General features: G+C 35.9%; 1 protein-coding gene across 1 annotated transcript in view; it reads right to left on the bottom strand.

The window, feature by feature from the left end:
- Positions 1-23,259, bottom strand: part of POLN (DNA polymerase nu) — an 87,439-nt gene that overhangs the window by 59,068 nt on the left and 5,112 nt on the right. Inside the window, exons 4-15 of the mRNA XM_063158098.1 lie at positions 21,579-22,064; positions 21,030-21,223; positions 19,142-19,254; positions 17,434-17,591; positions 14,806-14,874; positions 13,391-13,451; positions 13,116-13,180; positions 12,258-12,341; positions 11,768-11,857; positions 10,269-10,325; positions 9,399-9,452; positions 9,110-9,175 (exon numbers count right to left, since the gene is read on the bottom strand). Of these exons, the coding sequence (XP_063014168.1) occupies positions 9,110-9,175; positions 9,399-9,452; positions 10,269-10,325; positions 11,768-11,857; positions 12,258-12,341; positions 13,116-13,180; positions 13,391-13,451; positions 14,806-14,874; positions 17,434-17,591; positions 19,142-19,254; positions 21,030-21,223; positions 21,579-22,064 (1,497 nt within the window). The remainder of the gene's footprint in view (positions 1-9,109; positions 9,176-9,398; positions 9,453-10,268; positions 10,326-11,767; positions 11,858-12,257; positions 12,342-13,115; positions 13,181-13,390; positions 13,452-14,805; positions 14,875-17,433; positions 17,592-19,141; positions 19,255-21,029; positions 21,224-21,578; positions 22,065-23,259) is intronic.

Below are 23,259 nucleotides of genomic sequence, written 5' to 3'. Positions count from 1 at the left end.
ATTAGCATTAAATATTAGTTCCAAAGGAATAAACAGCTATTTTTTGTGACTTCTATATGAAACACAATTTCCAGACAGTCTGAAGATCTAATTTTTAAAATCTGGCATGGATCTCAATAAACACAGAAAATAGGAAAATGAACAAAGTCACCATAGCAATGCCAGCCTGGTATGGATGGTACATGCATTCCTTAGCAAACCTTGACTTGTCTGCAATCGCCATCTAGCGGCTTGGGGAAAATTAAGGACATCTATTTTCCTTGTCAAAAACCACAGAACCATAAAGACTTCTGGAGAAGGATTTCCTCTTTTTTGGTCCCAGTTTGCACTTTTCAGCAGAGAACAATCAATCGAAGGCAAGGCACTGCCCTCTTGCCTTACCAGCAGCAAGGAATTATCAAGGTTTTTTAGACATCAGAAACTTAGAAGTTATTCATCTCATTCCCACAAGCTTAATCAGCTTTGAAAGATGTGAGCACAAGGAAGGAAAAAAGGGCAACCAAAATTCGTGACTTCTGAGTTCAGAGAGTAGGCTCTAAGAATAGTGTTTGATTACCTACAACTAATTATCTTTTTGCCATATTCCTTGAAATTTACACCTGACAATGATCTCAGATAATAAAGATTTAGCAGCACATGAAAAAGGTTTTGATGAGCTATTTTTAAAACGAAAAAAAAAATTTACTCACTGCTTTGATTAAAATCTGTGTTTTGTAACAAATTTTCACCTTTGTACAGCAAGCAAGGAAGTTTCTATATACACAGCTCTTTGTATCTTGCAAGAGAAAAAGACTGCTCTTGTTCCCCATCTACAAACTGACTACATTTTATTACTTATTTAATTTCATTTTCCTGAAAGAAAAATATACACAGAATACCAGCTCTATTACACTAATATTCATTAATTTGGGAAGCTCAAACTCTGGGATGAACCCCAAGGAGATGTGACTTGGTTTTGGTGAAAAAATCCAATGCTAAGGCATAGAGATAACTCCTTGAGTGGCAGCTGGAGATAGCAAATATTGTACAGTTTTAGATGAGCTGCATATTATAGCTTTGAAGCAAACAGTGTCAGGGGAATATTGTCCAAAGGTAGAAACACCAGACCTCTAACTGCACAAAAAATTGCAAGATTTCCAGGCTGGAGGAATTTACTGTTAAAAGAAAAGATGTAACAGTTGTTTTATGAAAAGGGTAAAATTCAGCATCTCAAACAAGATTGTTCCACATACTGAGGAATTTACTGAGCATATGTTTGCAGGGAATTCCTCTTAAAAGGCTGTGAACAGGAGGCTGGTTGAAGGAGTTAAGGAAACCCAAGTAAGTAATATCTCTTTGCTCCCAATGAGGAAAGGACAGTCCCTGACTTTACAGAAGTGGCCCTTAACTGTAAATTCCCAAGAGTCAGAGCCAGTGCATGATCATGCTGGGACAGGAGAACTATGGACAGCAAGGCCACAGGGGTGACAGCAAGATGACCCCAGTCCTATTCTGTCCATCTTCAGCAACTGTTGTACAAACCACTGTTTTTTTTCTACTGTTGTTCCCAGCTGGAGAGAGCACATCCATATCCAAAACTCTGCACAAAGTTTCCTGAGGCTTTATGAAAGGTTGCTGAGGAAATAAAGAATTGGTAAATTTTCCACTTAATGGAAAATTATTGACACAGAAATAAAAATAATTGTCAGCAGAGAAAGATGAATATAATAGGAATGTAGAGCTACTGAGATAATTTTCCTGAATTTCTTTGGAATGCCAATGACAAAGCTTTGGAAAATCATTACTGTGTGAAACCTGGTCCATCCAAGACAAGAAGTCTCTTTCAATCTACCTAACCTTTGATCTTCCCCTATAAACCATTTTTTAAATCATTCTTCATTTCTGCTCTTGTCCAACCTCTTAGATATTTAAATTTTTCCTAGATAAAATTGGAAGATAATTGTACAGCAGAAGAACACTACATAGCAAAATAAACTATTTATCTATTCAAACATGAAATCTATGTTGAGATGGAGTTAAGACTGCATTTTGTCCTTGCAAACAGGAATTCAGCCATCAGAGAAATATAGTAACACTTTCCCCTTTTGAGAGCATGTAACACCAGACATAATTTGTGTGTCTGAGATTTTTATTTCAAATGTTCTGTCTCCAAGCACTGAGTAGTTCCTACAGTGTATATCTAAAACTCCCTCTAATGGAGTGCTTCATATGAAAACCAAAAAAAAAACATCAGGCAGAATTTCTAAAATCTTAATTCCCAAGAAGTTCCAACAGAAAACTTAATAACAAATAGACACAGAGATATTTAATATAAGAATCACACATGTATTTGTGCACATTGCTGAAGATTCAGCAATCTTGTCTTGTGGATGAGGACAGTAAAAATTGCCTCAGCAGGACATGGGCTCCATGAAACTCCTGAGAGCTTACAGAGGCCCAGTGCCCAGTGGGGACATCAGGGGATGCTGCACATGCCAACCTCAGGCACAAGAGAAGTGCCCTGACAGGAGTTGAAATGTGAATGGATAAACAGCAGCAGAACAATGACTATGACAGACATCAGTGAATGACACTAATTGATTCTTGCAAGCTTAACTCCATGCTAATATTGCTCTTAAACTATTCTCAGATTACATGGAATCAGACTTAATAAAATTCCAAGAAACACCCCAAAGTGCATAGACTAACTCATGTAACAGAATACTTCCAGTAATAGATATTACTATAATTACTTTACATTAAAACACCTCTGAATCTGTGAGGTAGTGAAAGCTACATTAATCAAAACAAGCTTTTTAGCAAGGATGATTTTAATTTTGATTCTTGTTAGCTTTGTGCTCCAATCATATTATAGAGAAAAATAACCTGCCAGTAGTAGTAGCTGTATTCCAAGGTGAATTTCTAAAACATGATCATAGCTTTAGCTTTTACCTGGAGCATTCCCAAAAGATCACTGGCAAAGGCCATTTAAAGGGTAAAATGAATCAGCATATAATCAACAACGTTAGCAATGTCCACTCAGTAGCAGTAAATGCTCAGTGCTGACAATTTAATTTATACATACTGGATTGAAATATATTATCCTCTAATTCCAAAGAAACAAGTGGAAGTATGCAGTGCTGTCATCTCTCAAGCATAGAAAGATTTTAGAGGAACTTTTTTTTCCCTATTTCTACAAATTTAAGCTTCTCTGAGAATTTCTTTTGCCAGAAACTAAAGGACAGTGAAGGAAGATTTCAGCCTCCATAGTCAATATTTCATAATATGCTAAAAATACTCTGGCTGATATTTTTCCAAGTTGTATAGAATCTTTCATTTTTGAGCAGCCAATTTTAATTGCTCTGTTTATTTCTGTGCTTATGTTTAGCTTGTAGAAGAAATAATGACAGACTACCTTATCCTGCATAAACAAAATGCAAGTATCTTTTATGCTATTACTGCATGGAAGTAGATTTATACCAGCTGCACATTACCTTTCTTTAAATAACACACGGAACAATTATACATGCAAAGATGATCCCAAACAGAAGAGAAGAGGACAGGATTGAACTGCTTGTTTTAAAGAATGACAGCCCAGATGATGCTACAAGCTTTAGTGAGTCAAATTGTGCTATAAAATGTTGTCCATGTATTGGATACACCCACTCACCATGAGGTAAATGAATCTATACAAATCAGGAGCATTACAGCAGAGAATGCCAAAGATGTGCATATATCATAGAAAGGGACACTGCAGTCCAGATGCTGAGAGAACAAAGAGCAAACCTTGTTTCTGCATTTGGGTAATAAACCAACACAGTGATGTTCTGGAGCATCAGATATGAGTGGTACAATGTGACCAACAGTGACTTTCCACACTACAGTTGTTACACTAATACTTAAGAACTTTCTATTGCAATGTTAAGGTAGTGTAAAATTTCATCCTGAAAATGTCATTGGCCCAAAGGCTTGTCAACATGCCCATTCACTCAGTTTTAAGTACAATTTTCCTGTCACAGAATTTCAGCTGTGATGAGTGAGGAAGAGGAAATAGAGAACTTGTGTCTCCAATACTGTAAATGCAGTTTCTTCAGGCCTTCATTAAGATAACTTAAAAAAAATGAAGCAACAACAAAAGCAGCTATAAAAACATAATTCTACTCATAAAATGAGACACTATTTTAGTGCTATTAGTGCAGTAATAACCACCATATGACTCAAGAGTATTGGAATAAACATACTGAAAAGAAATATGGCACAAAAATATGCTCTGAATGCAAAAGATGCTCAGAGAACACCAATCAACCACAACAATCAGCAAGTACACTCTGGATTTCTCTAACAACACATCAGCTCATCTGAGTGACAGGGGTTTGTACTGACCAGAAAATACAACATTAAATTGCTTTAGTTCAAAAGCCCAAGAAAGCACAGACACAGTCTCATATCTGCTAAGACAACCCACCCTTGTTATAAGCAAAGCCCACATTAGGGAATACTTAGCAAAAACTGATTTTGTTAGCCTAGATGACATTATAGAAACTTTAGACAAGATGTTTTATATGAACCTGTAATGTGTCTGACATGTCTTTATCCCCAGTGCTTTCCAATAAACATACTTTAAAAAAAAATAGAAAACACACTCCAAGATCAATGAAAAGGTAAGGCCCATATAATTTCTTCATTTTACATAAATAATCTTCTCAGCTGGACAGTATATTTGGAAAGCAAATGTTTTGGAAAGCTAGTTTACAAAAATCTTATTCCTATCAGTGCAGTTTCAAAAGCAGCCAAGGCCTTGGCTCATTCTGGGGAGGAGGTTAAACAAAAAAAGGAAAATGCAAGCATATTCCTGCTCCCAGTCTTGGTGTCTGATTCCTCACATTGCACCAGCCTCTGCCAAACCTTCTAAAAGCTGTGAAAGAAAGGGGCAGGGATAAAACAAGACAGTGCAGAATCCCATCACTGTTGAAACACCTTGCAGAATATCCTGTTTCTGCTGGAATCCAATTGTGACCACAGACTACAAATTTCCAAAAAAAATATTTATAGCAGCACACATCATCCTGCAGCCTTACTAAGGCCTTGGACAAAATGCCTGAAATTTGGAGCTGCCACAACAGCTTTGGGAGGACAATTCTGTCAGACCACCCTGCTAGGAGTGCACATGTGGGGATGCCAAAATGGAAAACCTATTGGGATTCTGCTACAAAAGGGAGACAAACAAGCAGCATCCCATCCACACCGTCCAGAATCCCAAAACTATGCCAAAACCACATTTCCATTTTATCTCAGAGAAAATTAGAAAAATTTTCACTCCAAAAAAAACAGCCCAGAGGGGAAATAACACAGATACAGTATGGCTAATCAGAAATACTGCTTTGCTAAGTTAATTGAGAGAACAGACTCATTTTGGATGGCAGTTGCTCAGAGGGGCCTCTACTTCAAGGGAGTCTCTCCCCTTAGAATGAAAACCAGATGCTAAATTCATTATTCATATTCCAAACACTGCTTGCAACACTCATTTTCTAATAAACAAGCATGCAATTCTCTATTGTGCATTCACCACCAGAAAATCTTATATCTGTGGAAGAGATTGAGATATATGCAATATTTCAGGTTCTTTGTGATCCTTCCTTAAGCATGTTAACATTTAATATGCCCTAATTACTTCCCTTTCAAATTACATTCCTGATTTCCAAATTATAGGCTAACATGTTTCTTTGACAGGTTATATTCTTTTATTTCTTTGCCTTCTTGGACAAGCTACAAAAGCATTTTTCCTGAGGAAAAGCAGGAATACTTTTTTTTTCACTTTCTTCAAGAAGGTGAAAATTTTTTATTTATCTTCAGTATAACTTTTTGTTACTAAAAGGAAGGAAATGCTCCCTGAAGCCCACCACTTTATGCTTCTTAATTTAATGATACAAGCATCTTCTGAAGTAGAGAAGCATAAACTCATTAGCAGCATTTCAGTTCTCTCTGCTGCAGAAGCCTGGAGGAAAGAAACCTTAATACAGAATATCTGATTCTAGCACTGAAATTAACATCTTAAACCAAATTATAACATCTAATTTTATGCAATCTTTATATCTCAAGTTAGGATTTCTCTCTTTTCATTCTGAAAGGGGCTTGATCTTAATTGGGTTTATGCTTTTCCATTTGTGTCTTGATTTATTTCTGCTTTAAACTATAAGAGACTGAAAAGAGATATTTCCAGGTGGCTCTGGAGAATATAAACAAGTTTTTATGAATGTCATAAATATATATAATAGAAAAGTTATCTATGAGTAATATAATCAAAAAGCATCCTAATGTAGACAAGACTAATACATTTATACAAAAACAATTTGAAAATAACACATTCAAATAATAAATCTAATTAAATTCTCCTAACAGTCATAAGCAATCCATCATAGAGAAAAAAACCCAACAAACTGGCACGTGGATACATTATAAAATAATTTGTAGAGTTTACAATTACTTTTAGGTTTCAGATACTCAAGTTTTCCAAAAGTAGCAAATAGACATCTACAATGCAATAACAGGAGACTGCAAGATCAAATGCAATAATACATGTTATTGTTTAGCAAAAATACATTAACAGTTATGTGTGAAAAACACATGATTTATACAAAGCACATTCTGTACAGGAAGAAACCAAATGAGAAGAAATTAAGTGTAAAGTTAAACTAAAATAGATGAACACATGGAGAGCCACTGAAGTAAAGTGCTGCTAAGAAACCCCCTCTAAGTTGTTACAACACAAAAGTCATAAAAATGCATGTGAATAAACTTATCTATTGAGAAAAACCCACATAAAGCCAAAAATATACATCATCAAATGTGGAACTGTCTGAAAGAAGATGACAGAGTTTATCTGAAAAAGAAATTCAGCTCTGTATCCAATGTCTAGTCATTTCCCCTCAAACCTACAAGTAAATCTCTCCTGGACTCCATTAAATGCCTTACAGGACAGAGGACAGATAGATCCATCCTCTTTACATAACAAAAGAAAGATAAAGAAATCTTTGATTGGAATCCAATCTCTCAGAAGCACTGCAGAATATGGGATGTTTTTCCATTTGAATTGTCAAAGAATGTGATTCACACTTATCTTTTGCTTTAATCACTTGTTAAAGCATTTTAAAACAGTCAAAAATAAACTGCCTCAGCAAAAAATTCAGCTAAAATTTGACATAATATCATAGTAACCGCAAAAATATCTCCAATATTTATGATTTCTGGCAAGAATCTTCCCAATCCTTTAACACTTAGCAAAGTGACTGGGCACTGCAGTATATCTTCCATATCAATAAATGATTCAGAAACAGATGGTATAAGTTCCATAAACATTTCAAACAAAAAAAGCCATGCCAATGTTTTTCCTTAGAAGGAAAAGCCAGCCTTAGGCAACCCTGGATGCTAATTTTAGCAGCATTATTTTGAACAAAAACCACTTTTAAGAAAAATAGATTTCATGTCCTTTTTACTATGATGGGCCAAAGGTCACTTTGTGTTGTATTTGTGGTTTTTCAAGACAGCTGTCTGTTCAGCTATGACTTGGAAATGCCTGTGCTTCACTCCAGAGAATTCAGCAAACTGTGACCTTCATGATCATCTTTTGCTCTCAGTTTTTCCCATCTGGGTGCATGAGAAATGACAGCAGCAGTAACACTTCCCCATTCTGTTGTTAATTCAGAATCCAAAACACTGATTTTTACTCAGCAAAAAGCATAAGCACTTCCTATAAATTGTTTGATGACAAATTCCATGGAAATATGTAGCATGAGGGTAGGAAGATGCAAATGAAACATGAACTGTGAAGACAGGTGAAAGAAAAGCTAAGGAAGTCACCAAGTGTGGTGAGGGTGAGAACCCCCCAGGACAGATTTCTGTCAGAAACCCAAAGTCACCATTCCAGGCAGGACTTGCCAGGAACCACAGCAGCCCATCCGTGCAAAGTGCTCACAACAGTTAAAGTTAAATCTCTGCTCCCACAAAGAGCTGTGGAACACCATGGCCTTTCTCCAAGCCTGCAGAAACCTCCTAATCCCATTTGTGCTCATGAAGCTTAAGGTTGGGTCCTGCAGAGAGATAAGCAGTACCCAAATCTGCACGGACAGGAAGTGACAACACTTTGGGGCACAAGTTAGAAGGATAACAGCCTCACAGATTCCCTCTAGCCTTTGTGGACAGTCCCATCTCTGCATCTGTCCCCAGTCACCCACAGGGCCAGAGGGCAGGTCTTTGGCAGAAAAGACAATGGTTAAACCAAACAGAAACTGTCCCCAGATGGACAGTCACTACTTTTCTTCTGCTGTTCTCTCACCTATGCCTCGAGCCCCTGGAGCTCTGCAGCCCCATCTTGTCCCACTCCAGCTCCTGCACTCTCATCCATGCAGCCACGGGCTGTGACAAGAGAGGAACACAAAGGCCTTTGACCTACAGCAAATGGTCAGTGGGTGTCATAAACACCAAGAGAAATGGGATCATCGAACACATTCAAGTAAGCCCTTGAAAGGCCACTTTGTGGAAAGGAAAAAAAAACAAGAAAAAAAAAAGTAACCTAAGCCTGCAGCAGTCCATAAAGTAAAATAAAACACATTTCAGGCATGTACATTGAGATTGTCACAGACAAGAGGAAGCACAAAGAGCCCATGTGTCACAGCCATATAAGCAAGACTTCCAGAGCACCAGCACTGCCAGCTGAGCCCTTTGCTGCTATGAGGCCTGAAGCCAAATTCCAGAAGAAGAGAGCTTCCTTTCTTTCTGTAATACCCACTTTCCAGGGCCCACTGATGCTTTACAAGGAGTGCTTCATGAACACCAGAATTCATGACAAGGAAGTGTCCAAGGTACATCCATTGCTCACAATTGTACTCCTCTCCTTCAGGTAACAATGTTAATTCTAATCACACATACCACAAAATATGCCTAAGAACAGATGTCCTACAGTAAACCACCCATTTAATAAGCTTTTTCTGTCCACCATTTAGATACAATACAGTAACTGCTAGACTTGCATGAAAACAAACATTTCTTGTGTTAAAAATATTACATATTTTGTACAAGTAATATTAATTTTTCATTTCTATTAAAATGCAAATCTTCCAATAACCTCACTTACAGGATGTTTGGCTGAAAGTCTGCCAGTCACAGTTCCTGTTTGATTCCAAGTGGAGGAAATGAATCCCTGTAATCGGGTAAAGTAAAAAATGGAAAAAAATAAAGAATGAAGACAAAGAACTATATTTTATTTGATATAAGTATCAGTAATAAAAATTCACTGCAATCAAAACAATAAAATACAAAAGAAATACTGTTAAATTTTCCATGTATAAAAGTTCTTAAACTGTAAACACTGCAATCATTTCACATATTTTTAGGATTTTACAAGCTACTTTATATATTTCTACCTTTTTCATGCACGTTCGTAGTCCATCCACATAAGCTGATTTCATCTTATGAACCTAAAATACATAAACTTTAAGATAAATGTTTACTTATAAAAAAAGGGATTTTTCAAATTAAAGATCCTAATTTCCAAATGCATCCTGCTTGTAGACTTTTCTATTTTAAAGACAGTTTTATCCAAATAAATAATGGATATACTCGCTGGCAGCCTAACCAATTCCTGTGAGTTAGGTAAATGCTTGGTCATAACCTAAAGACAGAGCTTTGCAAATACTATTAAATTAATCATTAGAATTTATTATTTTATATCTTATGTCCCCAGGTCAATAGATTACATGAAAAACACACACAAAAAACCACAAACAAATTTAAAAGAAAATCAAAACCAAAAACAAACCCACAAACTTTTAAACTTTTAATTTTTTTTTTAATTCTTGGAAGCTCATTCACTGGAAACATAATGATTAAGTGTGAGAGCAGACTAACTAGATAGTTTAGGATTTTCAGGAGGCTTGTCATCCCAAAATTCCCCATAAACAGTTATCTCTTTCACTTTATGCACAGCATTTCTTCAGAACTCAAAAAACAGACATTTTGCCCTAAGTAAGCTTTACAGCACTACACAAATTTAACACTGAAGTTTTCCAATTGTCTTTGCAACATTGTACAAGTTGTTTGCAAGCTGAAATCAAACATAGAGCAAAACAACAATAAGCATTAAAATTAAAAAGTCTTAAGGATACTGACTTCAAATTAGTATTGGAATGAGCTTTCGCTAGTCAACTTATTTATTTATTTAACTATAAATATTTTTCTGTCTTGCTAAATTTTGCTTTAATGCAACTACATTCTGTGAAAAAGTATCAGCTCACCTGGCGGTATTCTAAAATTATCTTAGGCAAGGGATGAAGATCTTGCAATTTATTTAGCTGCAAAATCAAGAAAGGGAATTACTGGCATACTTTACTTGAAGTTTTATTATTAAACAAACTTCAACAGAATACATTTTGGAGGAAGAAATTTTCTTGACCAGCGGAATGGACAAAATACTGGCAGAAGGATGCTATCATTCAAGCAATCTCAGCCCCAAGAAAGCCTTCATTAGGAAGGATGGGAATTTTTCCTTCCCATTTTATTTTCACTCCTGTCCCACACAGGAACAAAAAGACACACAGACATAAAAACTTTCCCACAGCAACTTTGAAAACACTGGGGTGAGATGTGTGTGCACTATTTATTGCCCTTTGTTTGGTTTTTGTGCTATACAGCACCAGTGCAAGAAAGAACATGATGGAAATAGACAAGATAATACATATATACATATGTACATATTTATATACACACAATGCAAGAGGAGAATTTCTCCTGTTCATGCCTTAATAAAAGTTCCAGGAAAACTTCAAGAGAAATTCAAATTTAAAAAAACAATAAAATAAAGCATATTTCTGATTACTTTGATTGGAAACTGCCAAAAATTCTGTTGAGAAATACAATTAAATTATGAAAATACAGATTGGATATTTATAAGTACAACAAAAAATTCCTGGAACTACAATAGTCCAGGATGAAAAACAGATGCAACTGTACTAAAATTTATATTTAAAATATAAGGGTTTTTTCTTGCTATGAGGGAGAAACTAACATCTTCAGATTTATTGTCTACTATTCATCTCCTGCAAGGTTTCATCCTACCTTTCTCCAAATAACCAATTCTCAGCAGTTGTTGGACTACCTAAAAGCATTGCTTTGATTTTAGCTACAAATCCTATGTTCCCACAAAAAGGTGACGTGAATTCTATTTCACTGATGCCTCTCACTTCCCAAGGCTCTCTGTCACCCTCCAAGGTTACATGGCTGATCTATGAAACCTCCTTCTCCTTGAGTAATGTGTGGGTTTTATGGTTATACTCTTAAGGTTACTGGAGATCATATTTGGTAGCTCAGACACTTGACTGAATGTGGAACTGAAAGTGGAATTTCTTTAAGTAATAAATATTACCTTTCTACCTTCCCCAAATATGTTCATGTTCAACAATGAGTTATGCACTTTACTCTAACTCCTATATAACCTAGAGCAATTCAATTGTGGCACCAAATCAGAAACAGGTGCAGCTGCACAGAGGCTTTTTCTCTTCTAAGAAGAATCTCCATTGCTATTTTTATCTCCACAACATGATTTTTTAATGATCTGACAAGGGGATCAAGAGCATCCTCAGTCAGTTTGCATATGACACCAAATTGGATGGAAGAGCTGATCTGCTGGAGGGTAGAAGGCTCAGCAGAGGGATCTGGACAGGCTGAATGGGCTGAAATATAACTTAAAAGTTTTGCTAAATCATGCAGCTGGTTTTAAAACCCTTCCCTGTCTCACCACAACTTCTGAGGTGGATACGAGCTGTTGTATTTCAGTTCTCTGAAGTTTCTCACACAGCATATGCAGCTTTAACTTATCAAATAGTACCTAAGGTAAGAAAAAGACAATAAATCTTTCAGTGTTTCAAGTGTTGAAATAGAAAGGAAAATTATTAGGTGTGTAAACTTAAACAGAAACAGGTTACAAGATAAATAGAGCATACTGTAGCAAAGAGAACCAATACAGAATTTAAAATCTTTATTTTTGAGCTATTGAAGCAGTGACATATTTACTAAAAAAAAGAGCATAATTTATGCACACACATTCAAATACAGATTATTCAACATTGTCACAATTATGAAAAAAATTATATGTCCTTCATTAAAACCAGAAAATAATTAACATAGAATAAGTCAGAAGTGGTAAGGATATATCTGCTTAGAGTTCACCTGTATCAATAAATCTGTAGAACATACACCTTAAGCAGAAACAGTAGAACAAGTGATACCTCTCGGAGCTGACAGCTGCTGGTCAGAAGGAATCGTTCTCCAGCAGCCTCATGAGCCTCCTGTTCAAGCTCTTTGAGCCGCAGCTATAAATTACATCAAAATTATTCTGCTTGCACTATTATTTTCTTCAATATCTGCTGCTTCCAAGGTTCATGAGAATATTGGACCTTTATTTAAAATGGACTACTTGATATTGTGTAATCATGGCTGGCTACCAACATTTGTTTGAGCAGATTGCTTATACACTCCTTAATTTATATTGTTTTATGATCTGGGAAGTGGATTTATTGTAGTAAGTAGTACCAACATTTCTGGTTAAAGAATTTAGGTTACTGAAGCCTACAGAGATCTGTGAGAAACACAGCTATGCAAATTATTCTGATAAATTAGTAATCTGTCAGACCAGTATGATTATCTAGTCAAATTTTATGTTACAAAATAGGATCCTCTTGCAGCTATTTTTATCAAAGAACACTCATTTAAAGAGTGCATTGTTCACAAAAAGAGGGAGAGAAGTCTATCACTTCTCAGGAAAATGGGTACTGAAAACTGTAAGTTCAGAAAGAGTCATTACCATTTTTACTCTACAACACATAACCCAAAAGGACCCATGCATTTTGCAATGCAATTTCAGTTCTGGGACAAGGCTGATGACTCAAATGTGTCTTTTACTTGCGCAAATAAATAGGGAAGTATCCTAAAATGTAAATATAATCATTTATAATGATATACTAAAAACATCACACTATTACATAAAATGTGACAAAATTCCTTCTCTTTTTAATCAGTTATCCTCAGTAAAAGCACAAAGATGATGCTACATCATTTTCAAGAAAAAAAATTAATACAAAATTTACCCCCAGAATCTCTGACGTTTTTTTCAGTTCTTGTTTGTTCACATATATTTTGTGTGTTTCCATCACTGTAAATACAATTTTAGGTTAAGAACATTTATAATTCACAATTTCAATCTTACATTTTTCTTAGACTGTAAAATGGAAACTCAAGCTCACACAGCTGTTATGAGGCTAAGATAACATTTCATATTCAGAGGAATTACATTCCACTTGAGCATAGTCAGCAGCTGTGTGAAAACAGTGAAGATTCATATTTTGAACTGAACTTTTCATACCTGCCAGAATTTTGATAAGTGGAAGCTCTAATGTGCAAAATAAGTTCCACAAACCTTGAGCCTGTAAAGTAAGTTATAAATACATTCTTCAGTATTTCCCAGTGAGCAGTATTTCACTTTCTGTATATTCCCTTTTTACATGACAACATGTGTCTGTGGCATGAAATACTACTTAGTGTAAATTATAGTTTCTAAATGCTGTCAGTTCTCTTTGTGGGGAATAGGAATTTTGTAATAGTAACTATTTTGTACAAGAATGCTAATAAAGAAATATATATACATCTCCTTTTTTCTAAACAGTTTATTTTTAAAGCCTGCCTCATTATAATAGGACACACAGTTATCCTTTTTCCTTTGTTCACTTGAATGATTAGGCAACCACTCATAATTCATAACTTTGTTTTCATTAGGGAGAAAATAAGAGTTGAAAGGGTCATGTCTCCAAACTACTTACAGAGAACAGAAAGCCTGATGTTTTTCTAATCACTGAAGCAACCTGACTTTGTCTAAAAACTCTTGTGGGCTCAGGCTCAGTGTTTCTGTGCCTTTGGTGTTTCCCTGCTGCCTCCCTTCATGGTTTGCTCACCACACTGCTGATATGCACATTAACATGGCTCCATCACCTCGTGGTGCAAGCCCTACACCTGCTACCAGCAACTTCAGAAACAATCCCTGGGAAACTGTGATGCCCCTTCTAGCAGAACCTGGGTGTATCCCTAAATTCTATCCCTGGATTCTATACCTGGAAATCTACTTTCCAGCTATATGGTCACAGGAAGAAAACACATACCCCAACAGATTTCTTGAGAAGCATTCTGAACTGCAATAAGGGGTAAAATAGAATAAAATAGTTCATTTGGAAGGGACCTGCAATGACTATCTAGTCACCTTTCCTGGTCAATTCAGGGCTGACTAAAATTTAAAGAACATGATAAGGGCACTGTCAAACTGCCTCTCAAACACTGACAGGCTGGGCCATCAACCACCTCTCTGGGCAGCCTGTCCCAGCATGTGACCAGTGCTTGGTTAACACAATCTAGAACAAAAGATATGCTGAGTTTTCATAAGCAAGGAATACATATATAGAATAATATATGTTCTATCTCTTTTAATACATTTTAAACAGTAATATATAGATTTAAAATATTCAAAGACAAGTCAATATTCTGAACCTTTCCTGTTCTCAGAATCTTCATTTAGTTAAATGTAGCAGAGGAAAATTTTCTCCTAAACATTAACCTTGAGACCATCTCCTTCTAGAAAAAATGGCAAATTTGATGGGCAATTTATTTTAAATGTTGACTGCCAATGTAAATCACAAAGGACTGAAGCATTGCATTGTTCTAATTTGAATGAGAAATACATCATTAACTCTCTTTAATTCAATACTTACATAGTTATTACTTACAACTTACCTTTAAGCCATGAGTAAGGTCCATCATTACGTTATAAAGCTTCTCCAAGTTCACACCTAAGTTTTGATACTGACATAAATAAATCAAAAATATATCAGTAACTTTGTTGCTAACAATACACTAAATATTTTAGCAATATAACTTCTTTAAAAGGCATAAATTGTAAAAATGTGATTTTCTGTCTACCTTCTGTTAACATTTCAGAAACGTGATCTCTGTGAAACCCAAATCATTAACACAGCACTAGATTATGAACATTCCAGATTTTGCCTGTTCCTGTACTTACATTTTGCATCAAGTACAGAGAAATATAGTATTGATAAACTGCCTTTGACACTGAAGTCAGAGTTCTCTTACTACTTGTAAAATGAGGAAAAACTCCTTGCATCCTTTTTCTCACATAAGTACTGCCACTCTTGTGCTATAACTGTTCATTTCCTTCCTTTCTGTTCCAGAGGTGTTCCACACAACACCAGGTCACCTCCTTCAATTGGCTAGAATACCATTTGAAATGTATACAAATACTGAGAAAGATTGTTAGCTGCAGTTACATGACCATTAAAATAAACTTAATAAAGACTGAGAAACAGCAGGCCTGGAAGATAAGATGCAGAGGACTCTCTACAGAACTGAAATATGCAGATCCACTGGTGATGATCCTTGCTCTAAAACAGTCTAGTCCATACTGCAGTGAAAAGTCACCATTTTGTCTCCGAGAAACCTTGTCCATACCAACTTGTTCTGGAACAAATGAGCTGTCTGTGAAATACAAACAGCTTGCTTGATCCCTTCCTGGAGGTGGAAGAGAGCCCAGTGACAGGCCAGTGACAGGCTTCAACTGACACCAAAATTCTTCATCAGTAATTGCAGCAATGACAAGACCAGCATAATGTTTAGCACCTGCTCCAGCAAATGTTTCAGGAGGTGGACCATGAGCACTTTGGCACAGCACCAAATACACAGACAAGCAGCACATCCTTGTGCTAGAGGTGTGTGGGTGAGCTGTGGGCTACAGAACAAACCAGCAGTCATTCCAAGAACTGTGGTGGGTGGACAAGACTAGCACAAGACAGGGAGCTGCACTGAAGCAGTGAGGCACAAGATGATTTATCACTTACCACAGATCCCTCTGGCAGTATGGACAACTGTTGGGAATCTACCAGTAAAAACAGAGCAAGAAGATTGAAGAGATAAACTTGGCAAAGAACCAGGAGACACAGGAAGAACCGGAACTCACTGAGCAAAGAGAGAGAAGCCAAAAAGGAAGTGTGAGAGTGCAGGTGACAAATTAAGGAACTAGGAATGGTGGGGGGGGATAGTCACAGGATGTCACAAGGAGACATTAACTGGGAATCGAGTGAACAAGTCACTGGAGATGGCTGTGGCAAGGAAACAAACTAGACCTGAAGCAGGACAGGAAGGAAATAAAATTTCAATATTTAACACAGAGCTGGAAATCAGGATAACAAAGTTGAAAAATAACTAAGAACAGATGTGACATCTGAAGAACAAAAGACCAAGTCAAGCTAAGGGAAGAGACAAGACTAAGGATGCTGACTCACAGCAAGGCCATCATACATAAAAGAACCATAGGTAACTTCTGTCTATTTGCTTGTCTTTTCCTACACTAATAATTTAATTCATGAAGTAGCTTCTGAAGAACTGCAGTTTACAGCCAGTGCTTTCAAGTAAACTGCCTCTGCTTTTCTCAGAAATGTCTACACTGATGGGTAAGTGCCAGTATAACCAACCCCTGTCTATGCTCCAAGCCCTCTTGGCATCTGTGGATTTGTATCCTACAAGTCCTACAATCATGGTACAGTACTTGGTCTGAATGAGCAAGGCCTCTGAAAAGTGAATGGCAGAAAAGACAACATTATTTAGGTTGTTCTACATCATCTTATCCTTCAAACAACCTCTGACAGCTAATAGGTCCACAGTAGATCCCCATTGCCCAAAAGAGATACAAATATTTTATAGCATTCAGGCAATACATTTCAATAGAAATACAGGGGACATTTGCTATAATAAAGGAAGATTCAATTTCCATAGTGCAGGGGATAACATCTCAAAAATTTCATCATGAATTCTCTCACACTGAGAATTAAAATTCACAGATTTTTTCATACAAATGCTTGAAGGTTCACATTTGACTCCCTGCTGTTTGTCAGCCTATGATGTGGTGCATACCAGCTGAGAAATTTAGCAAAATTGTTAATAACAATCAACTAAATACAGGCTACAAGTGCACAGGAACTGGACAACAAACATAGCATTAGATATTTTGGAAAGGAGAGTTGGAAATTATTTCGCAGGATAGTGAAGAGAAAAAATATAAAACTCTATATTAATTAATGTTGTTACTGAACTTTACAGTTGTAAAGTAAAATTTTACAGCTGTTCCTAGAAAATGAGCTCCCATCTTGTTAGATGCAGTAAAATCTCCCCTTCTCCCCTTTCTTTCAATTTCCAACAAGTCACATTAATAGTATTTTTTTCCATTATAAAATCTTCCATTAGAAAATTCATCTATTATCTATCTTCTTTTACAATATCTTCTAAGCAAAAGTAATTCTATTATCATTTCCTTCCCTTTTTAACCCAAACAATTGAAAACAAACTACTTACAGATACATTTCTCAAAGTGCCTGTATCAGTATTCTCTGCTCCCTTTGAAAAAGGCTTTTCAAAATACTTCTGTATTAAACACTCAAAGGAAGGAACTGTGTCACTGGGGTTTATCAGCCATGCTGCAATCCTTGGATCTAACACAACACTATTGGCAACTACAAAAACAAGTTATTCAAAATATTTAAAATACCTCCCATACTGAAAAACAGCTTTAAAGTTTTGCCCATCTTTCCTACACACACACATCATAAAAGGACCATATTTGCTCTACAAAAATATCAAACATTGAATTCACAGCTGTAACACATGGTTAATAACATGACTACACAGGAGGAAGTGTAGTATTGCACATCTTTGAAGAGTGTTGTTTCATGAGGTTGGGGTGGATTTTTGGTTGGTTGATTTTTTCAAGTTTTCAATTTTAAGTAAACTTTTGGCTCCTTAGATTAACTGTAAAAACCTTCCTTTCTTAGAACTGAAAACTTCAAGCTGAAGGGTTTTTTTATGAGAGTCTCCCTCTGGTACAGTTTTCTTATTGTTGTTAACTAGACTGATATCCACAAAATTGCTATTGGGGATCAGTGAGAGATTTACTTCCTAGCAATTGTTAATGTATATATGAATTCACATATGGGTGCACAATGAACTGTTGCCAAAACTCAAACTTTTGTCCTTTAGCATCATATGTGCTTACACTGCACCCTCATGTACACACAGATGGATAGGATGGGCCAAGCCCAGTGCTGTTTCACTTTCCTTTGAACTACAATCTCAACATGCCTCCTGCACTTCTGCCAAGAACAGGAGAAACTAATAACTAGGCTGCTTTGTGATATATTCAAAGATAAACCTAATTATCCTCTTCAGTAACCCCTAAGTTCAAACCATGACCTACAGGTACATTTCTAGAGAACTTCATGCTACACAACCTTGCAGACTCAGTTACCTGGAAGCAAATTTTAATGTCCATAATGCAAGTCACAGCTACAGGACTACTCTAAAGAGAATTTTAGGGATTTTGTTTGTTTTGTTGGAGCTTTGTGTGCTGTTTTTTTCATAGCAGAAATAATGCATGAGGAAGCATGAAGTTTCCAAGTTGAAAAGCCTAAACAAGAATTGGTTTGGTTACTAGAAACTTCAGATTCAAATCCCATGAATTGCATCACAGTATCAAATACTTCCTGTGTGTACAAGTTACATACTGTCACCATTGCCAGTCCCTTTACAGCATAATCCAAAGAGAAGAGTCTTACTTGTTTCTATCAAAGGAACATGGGCTCATTCAAGTCATTCCTAATTCTGACAACTATGAGCATCTCTGGGATTTATTTCAGCCCTTGCTTTTAGCATTTTCCTAGGAAGTTTTTTCCTAGGGAATATAAAACATGAAGTAGTTTGACTTTTTCAGCTATAGTCAGGACTGTGTTGAGAGCTTTTGTTTCCACTGGAAGCTATCCTTAAGTCAATGATTTAATTCCTACTCCGAGAAGAATACATGAGGCTTGACATGCCAAACCTCTGGTCATGACCTCCTCCAAGAAAGGTGTTCTTTTTGTATGGTACTAAACTCTATTTTTCAATATATTACTTAATTTAGTAAGTAATATATTGCTTACTAAATTTAGTTATTTTTACACTCGGTGATTTTAACAGAAACACCAGTGGCACAGAGATTACAGGATGAGATCATAGATTCAATACTTGCCTTGTTTCCAGCTGATTTCATTACCATAAGTTTGAAGTAGAGTCCTTAGGAAATCTTTTGCATTGAAGCAAATTATTGGAACTTTGCACTGCAGCATTTGGAACAACACTTGCCTGCACAGAAGTAGCTCATTAACACACACTATACTGCTCCTAGATTTAGTCAATCTATTTACTTTGTTCTTTTAATTAGCACCTAATACTAAACAGTTAACCCAAGACATTTCCTTATTCCTATAAGGACAGAATACTGCATTTGAATATTAAATTATCAATTCAGTAATCCTCAAAGCTATGTTCTATGAGAAATTAAAACATCCTAGCAGATATGCCTTATCACATGTACATAAAGAAAACAAATCCTTGTTTAACTCTTGAAGTGCAACCTTAATCCAAAACATCAGCTGGCATCCCTGTAATACTCCAAAATACCCAAATAAGATCACAGAGGCTAAACTGATGTAGCATTATAAAACACTGATTTTAAAGTTACTAGACTATCTAAATTGCCATTACTGCCCTGTGTTAATATGCTGTTTAAATCCAAAATGCTTCATCTTTGTCATGTATTTCCATACCTCTTGAAAATGTCTAAAATTGCCTCATTCATGATATTTTAAATAGATATAACCAACTACATAAATATTAGTGTGTAGATTTACCAACTATGTGTGTCATTTGTTTTAGTAAGTTATATTTTGGGCAATATAGAAAAATAATAGTTTTTATAAAGCATTTTTAATGGTATGAGACCACAAAACCAGGGTTTGGACACCTTAGAAATCACACAGATCACAAGGTATTGCTGTATGCACTATAGATCCATTTTTAAACAATTGCACCATTCTTACAATAAGTAATTACCCATAGGTTTCATCTAAACGCTAATACTCTTAATCAGCTTATCAAATTTTTACTGTTCCTATGTACATGCTTTACTGATATGTTATTCTCAGTTCCCAACAATCTATATTCAAGCTGACAACATGTTATTAAAGTACTTGTCATGTAACTCCAATATTTCAGCTGGAGAAGCAAAGCCATGACTTGTTTCAAGCCACGATTACAAGCAGTGGAAGAGATACAGCTAAGAACCAAGTCCTGCATCTTGAAATTAATGGTTTGTAATTTAATAATCCAAATTCAGCAGTTTACAATAAAACAGCAATTATTGAAAGTCATAAAATATTCTGATGGAGTTTTAACATGCTAGAGTATTACACCTAGGAATCAGATTCAGTTCTTATTTTTCCCTTTTTGGGTTATGATTTTCAAGGTAATAGGAATAAAAATGGACTTTGATTCTAATAACTGGAAGTTTAAAACATAGTCCAAATTTTAATTAAAATTTAGCATAAGTATTAAGCAGATACATAAAGCCTTTACTTCCAAAATTATATTGTATTATTACTGAATATTAGTAGAATTTCACCTGGAATATCAAAAGCCATTTAAAAAAAACTGTACTAAAAAGACGTAAAGCATTAATAAAGCTCAGAAAGGAATAATGTCCATCAAAACCGTACTAGTTAAGAAATGCAGTTCACTAAATGGAAGTTAAAATACAAGAAAGATAAACTTGGACAAAACATTCTTTGGTGCTGTCCAGCTTTAACAGCTCATAAAGGATTTGCAGGTGAATGTAAACAGCTCCTACCAGAATCCCAACCTAATTCTGAAAGGGCTGCAGTCAGCGATATGCTGAGCCCAAAGGAATAGTCCATTGTTATTTGGTTTCTCTTAGCCCAGACTTGATACAGAACTAACACAGCCAAAATGAAATTCAATGAGCCTGACATGTAAAGATCAGGCCTGTGCTAAGTAACCAACACCATTACTGCTGAAAGCATTTGTAAAACAAAAGAGTATTCTTTCCTTCATGCTCTCACCAAGAAAATTTCTTGTGAGCCGGTTCTCGTTCTCGTTCCCAGAGAGATGACTGTTCAGTTTTTAAATAAATTAGTTTATCATTTTCATTTGCAGCATTCCAAGTATAGCCAGTTGAAGTGTGACCTGGAGAGCAAGGCTGATCAGTCTGATTCTTCACCAGCACAACAACTCCTTTTACTGATAAGGTAGAGGCCTGTTAAGCATAATTACAATAGTGTTTCCTCTGACAGATTTTGTGCAGTCCTATAAAGAAAAATTCCCAACTATTTTACAATATGAAACCTATTTTGTACACTACAGTTACTGCATACACCATTGACACATGCAAGAGGAGCATGCAAATGTTTCAGCCTTGAAACAAAAATCCTAGTGGTTTCATTTTCTCTAAGTTGTACCTGGTAGTTGAAAATAAAATGTAACATAAAACATAATTTTTGGTATGTCATTCACAAAAGTGTTGCCAATGAGCATGGGTTTGTGATTATCACTCACACGCACACTCAAATGGTTCTACAGAAGTGACTAAATAAAACCCATCCTTCACTAACCTGCTCTGAGTTGAGCTGTGAAGAACCATCTTGAAATATCATAGTAGTTATAAAAGCTGCTGCCTGTTCTATAGTTGCAAGGAGTTTGCTTTTTTCTTCACATCCTAAACTGCTGACATCACAAGGATACTTTCCAGAAGACTTTATTTGTCCAGGGGTACAGCTGTACCTTCTTTCATGCAACATGGAGGTATTTACATGCAATTTTCTTGTTTTCTCTGAACAAGATGTAGATACATTTTGCTTTCTTTTAAGAGGAATAACCATTTTGTTTTTCCCATCCTTCAGGGTGTTTCCTTCTACTGAAAGATTTCTTTCTTGATATTCCCATTTTGGGAAGCCTGAATCCTGGTAACAGCTCAGTATTTGGGTATCTTGACAGCGAAGTATTTTATCCATATGCACTGTCCTGACTATCTGACCAGCAGTTCTTTTTTCAGGGCTGACAGTTGTTTTTAATGTGGCAATTCTGGAATCATAATCCTCCTGGGAAAATCAGAAATTTTTAGCAAACCAACTATTTGGCTTATAAGGAGAAAGTAAAAATTGCACTAAGTTAGTTTAGATAAGCTTTCAAGAAAGCAAAATTCTATGAAAAACTGTTGGTACTAACAAAACAGAGCCAGTTTAGGGGAGCCACATAAACAAAAATTCAAATATGTATCAGTAGAGATTTTGTTGACATACACCATTTGCATCCACAAGCACTTCTTTTTTAAGCTACTATTAGTCCAACACTAAAAATGGCAAATTAACAACCACAAGAGGCATCTAATCCAATAGCCTGTCTTCCATAGTGACAAGGTTATTATTGTCTGAAGAGGGAAGAGACCCTTCATCTTTAGCTTCAGCATTCAGAGCACTTTTCATGACAGTTTCATTTGTTATAGAACTTTTGGGAAGGGACTTTATTGACTGCTTTGGAATCAAGTATGTGAATCAACTGGATCCCTTCAAATAACTTACAGGATTGCAAGACATAAAAAATACATAAGAAAGTTGCATTGAAGTATTGAAGTATTATTATTATATTACATTGAAATATTAGTATTACATTCTATTCTGTTTGATCCACTATACCCAGAACAGTTTTTCCTACTCCAGATAGTGCCTGGATTCCTCCACTGCAGCATGCTACTGAACAGCATTAAGCAAGATGCTGCATGGTAGTGCTTGACTTCTACTCCTCCATCCTTATTTCCTTCAGAAATTTCCTTGCTATGCTACTGGCCCTAGTGCTTTCTTACTATTTACTTTGCTAGTTTATTTTACAAACTCCTCAGCTGAAATAGATCCTCTGCCTTGATTTTATTTCTCTGGAATGGCAACCAGTGACCCTTCCAAGATTCCCCAAGGTAAATGTGTGTTTAACTATTTACAGATATACAGATTTGCATCTTCCCTCAACACTTTTTATGCCTCAATCACAAATAGGCCTTAGAGGAGCTGGTGAGTTTCTACTCCTGAGGCACTTGAAAAAATTATGTATTAGTGATGCATTTGCAAGCTTTTCCTCAAAGTTATTTTGAACCATACCATTGTATATTTCATTTAACTTAGTCAGATGAGGCAAGTATAGAATAATACAAATTCTGCTTAGGTCACATTTTTGCATGATGACATTTTTTAGTAGTCTCTGTCATACTGCCTCTTAGCCATACTACTTTTTCCAGACACAATT

Source organism: Melospiza melodia, chromosome 5 (genome assembly GCF_035770615.1).
Source record: "Melospiza melodia melodia isolate bMelMel2 chromosome 5, bMelMel2.pri, whole genome shotgun sequence".
NCBI classification, from domain to species: domain Eukaryota; kingdom Metazoa; phylum Chordata; class Aves; order Passeriformes; family Passerellidae; genus Melospiza; species Melospiza melodia.
The sequence above is the reverse complement of the archived record's forward strand: the minus strand, read 5'-3'. Positions and strand labels throughout refer to the sequence as shown.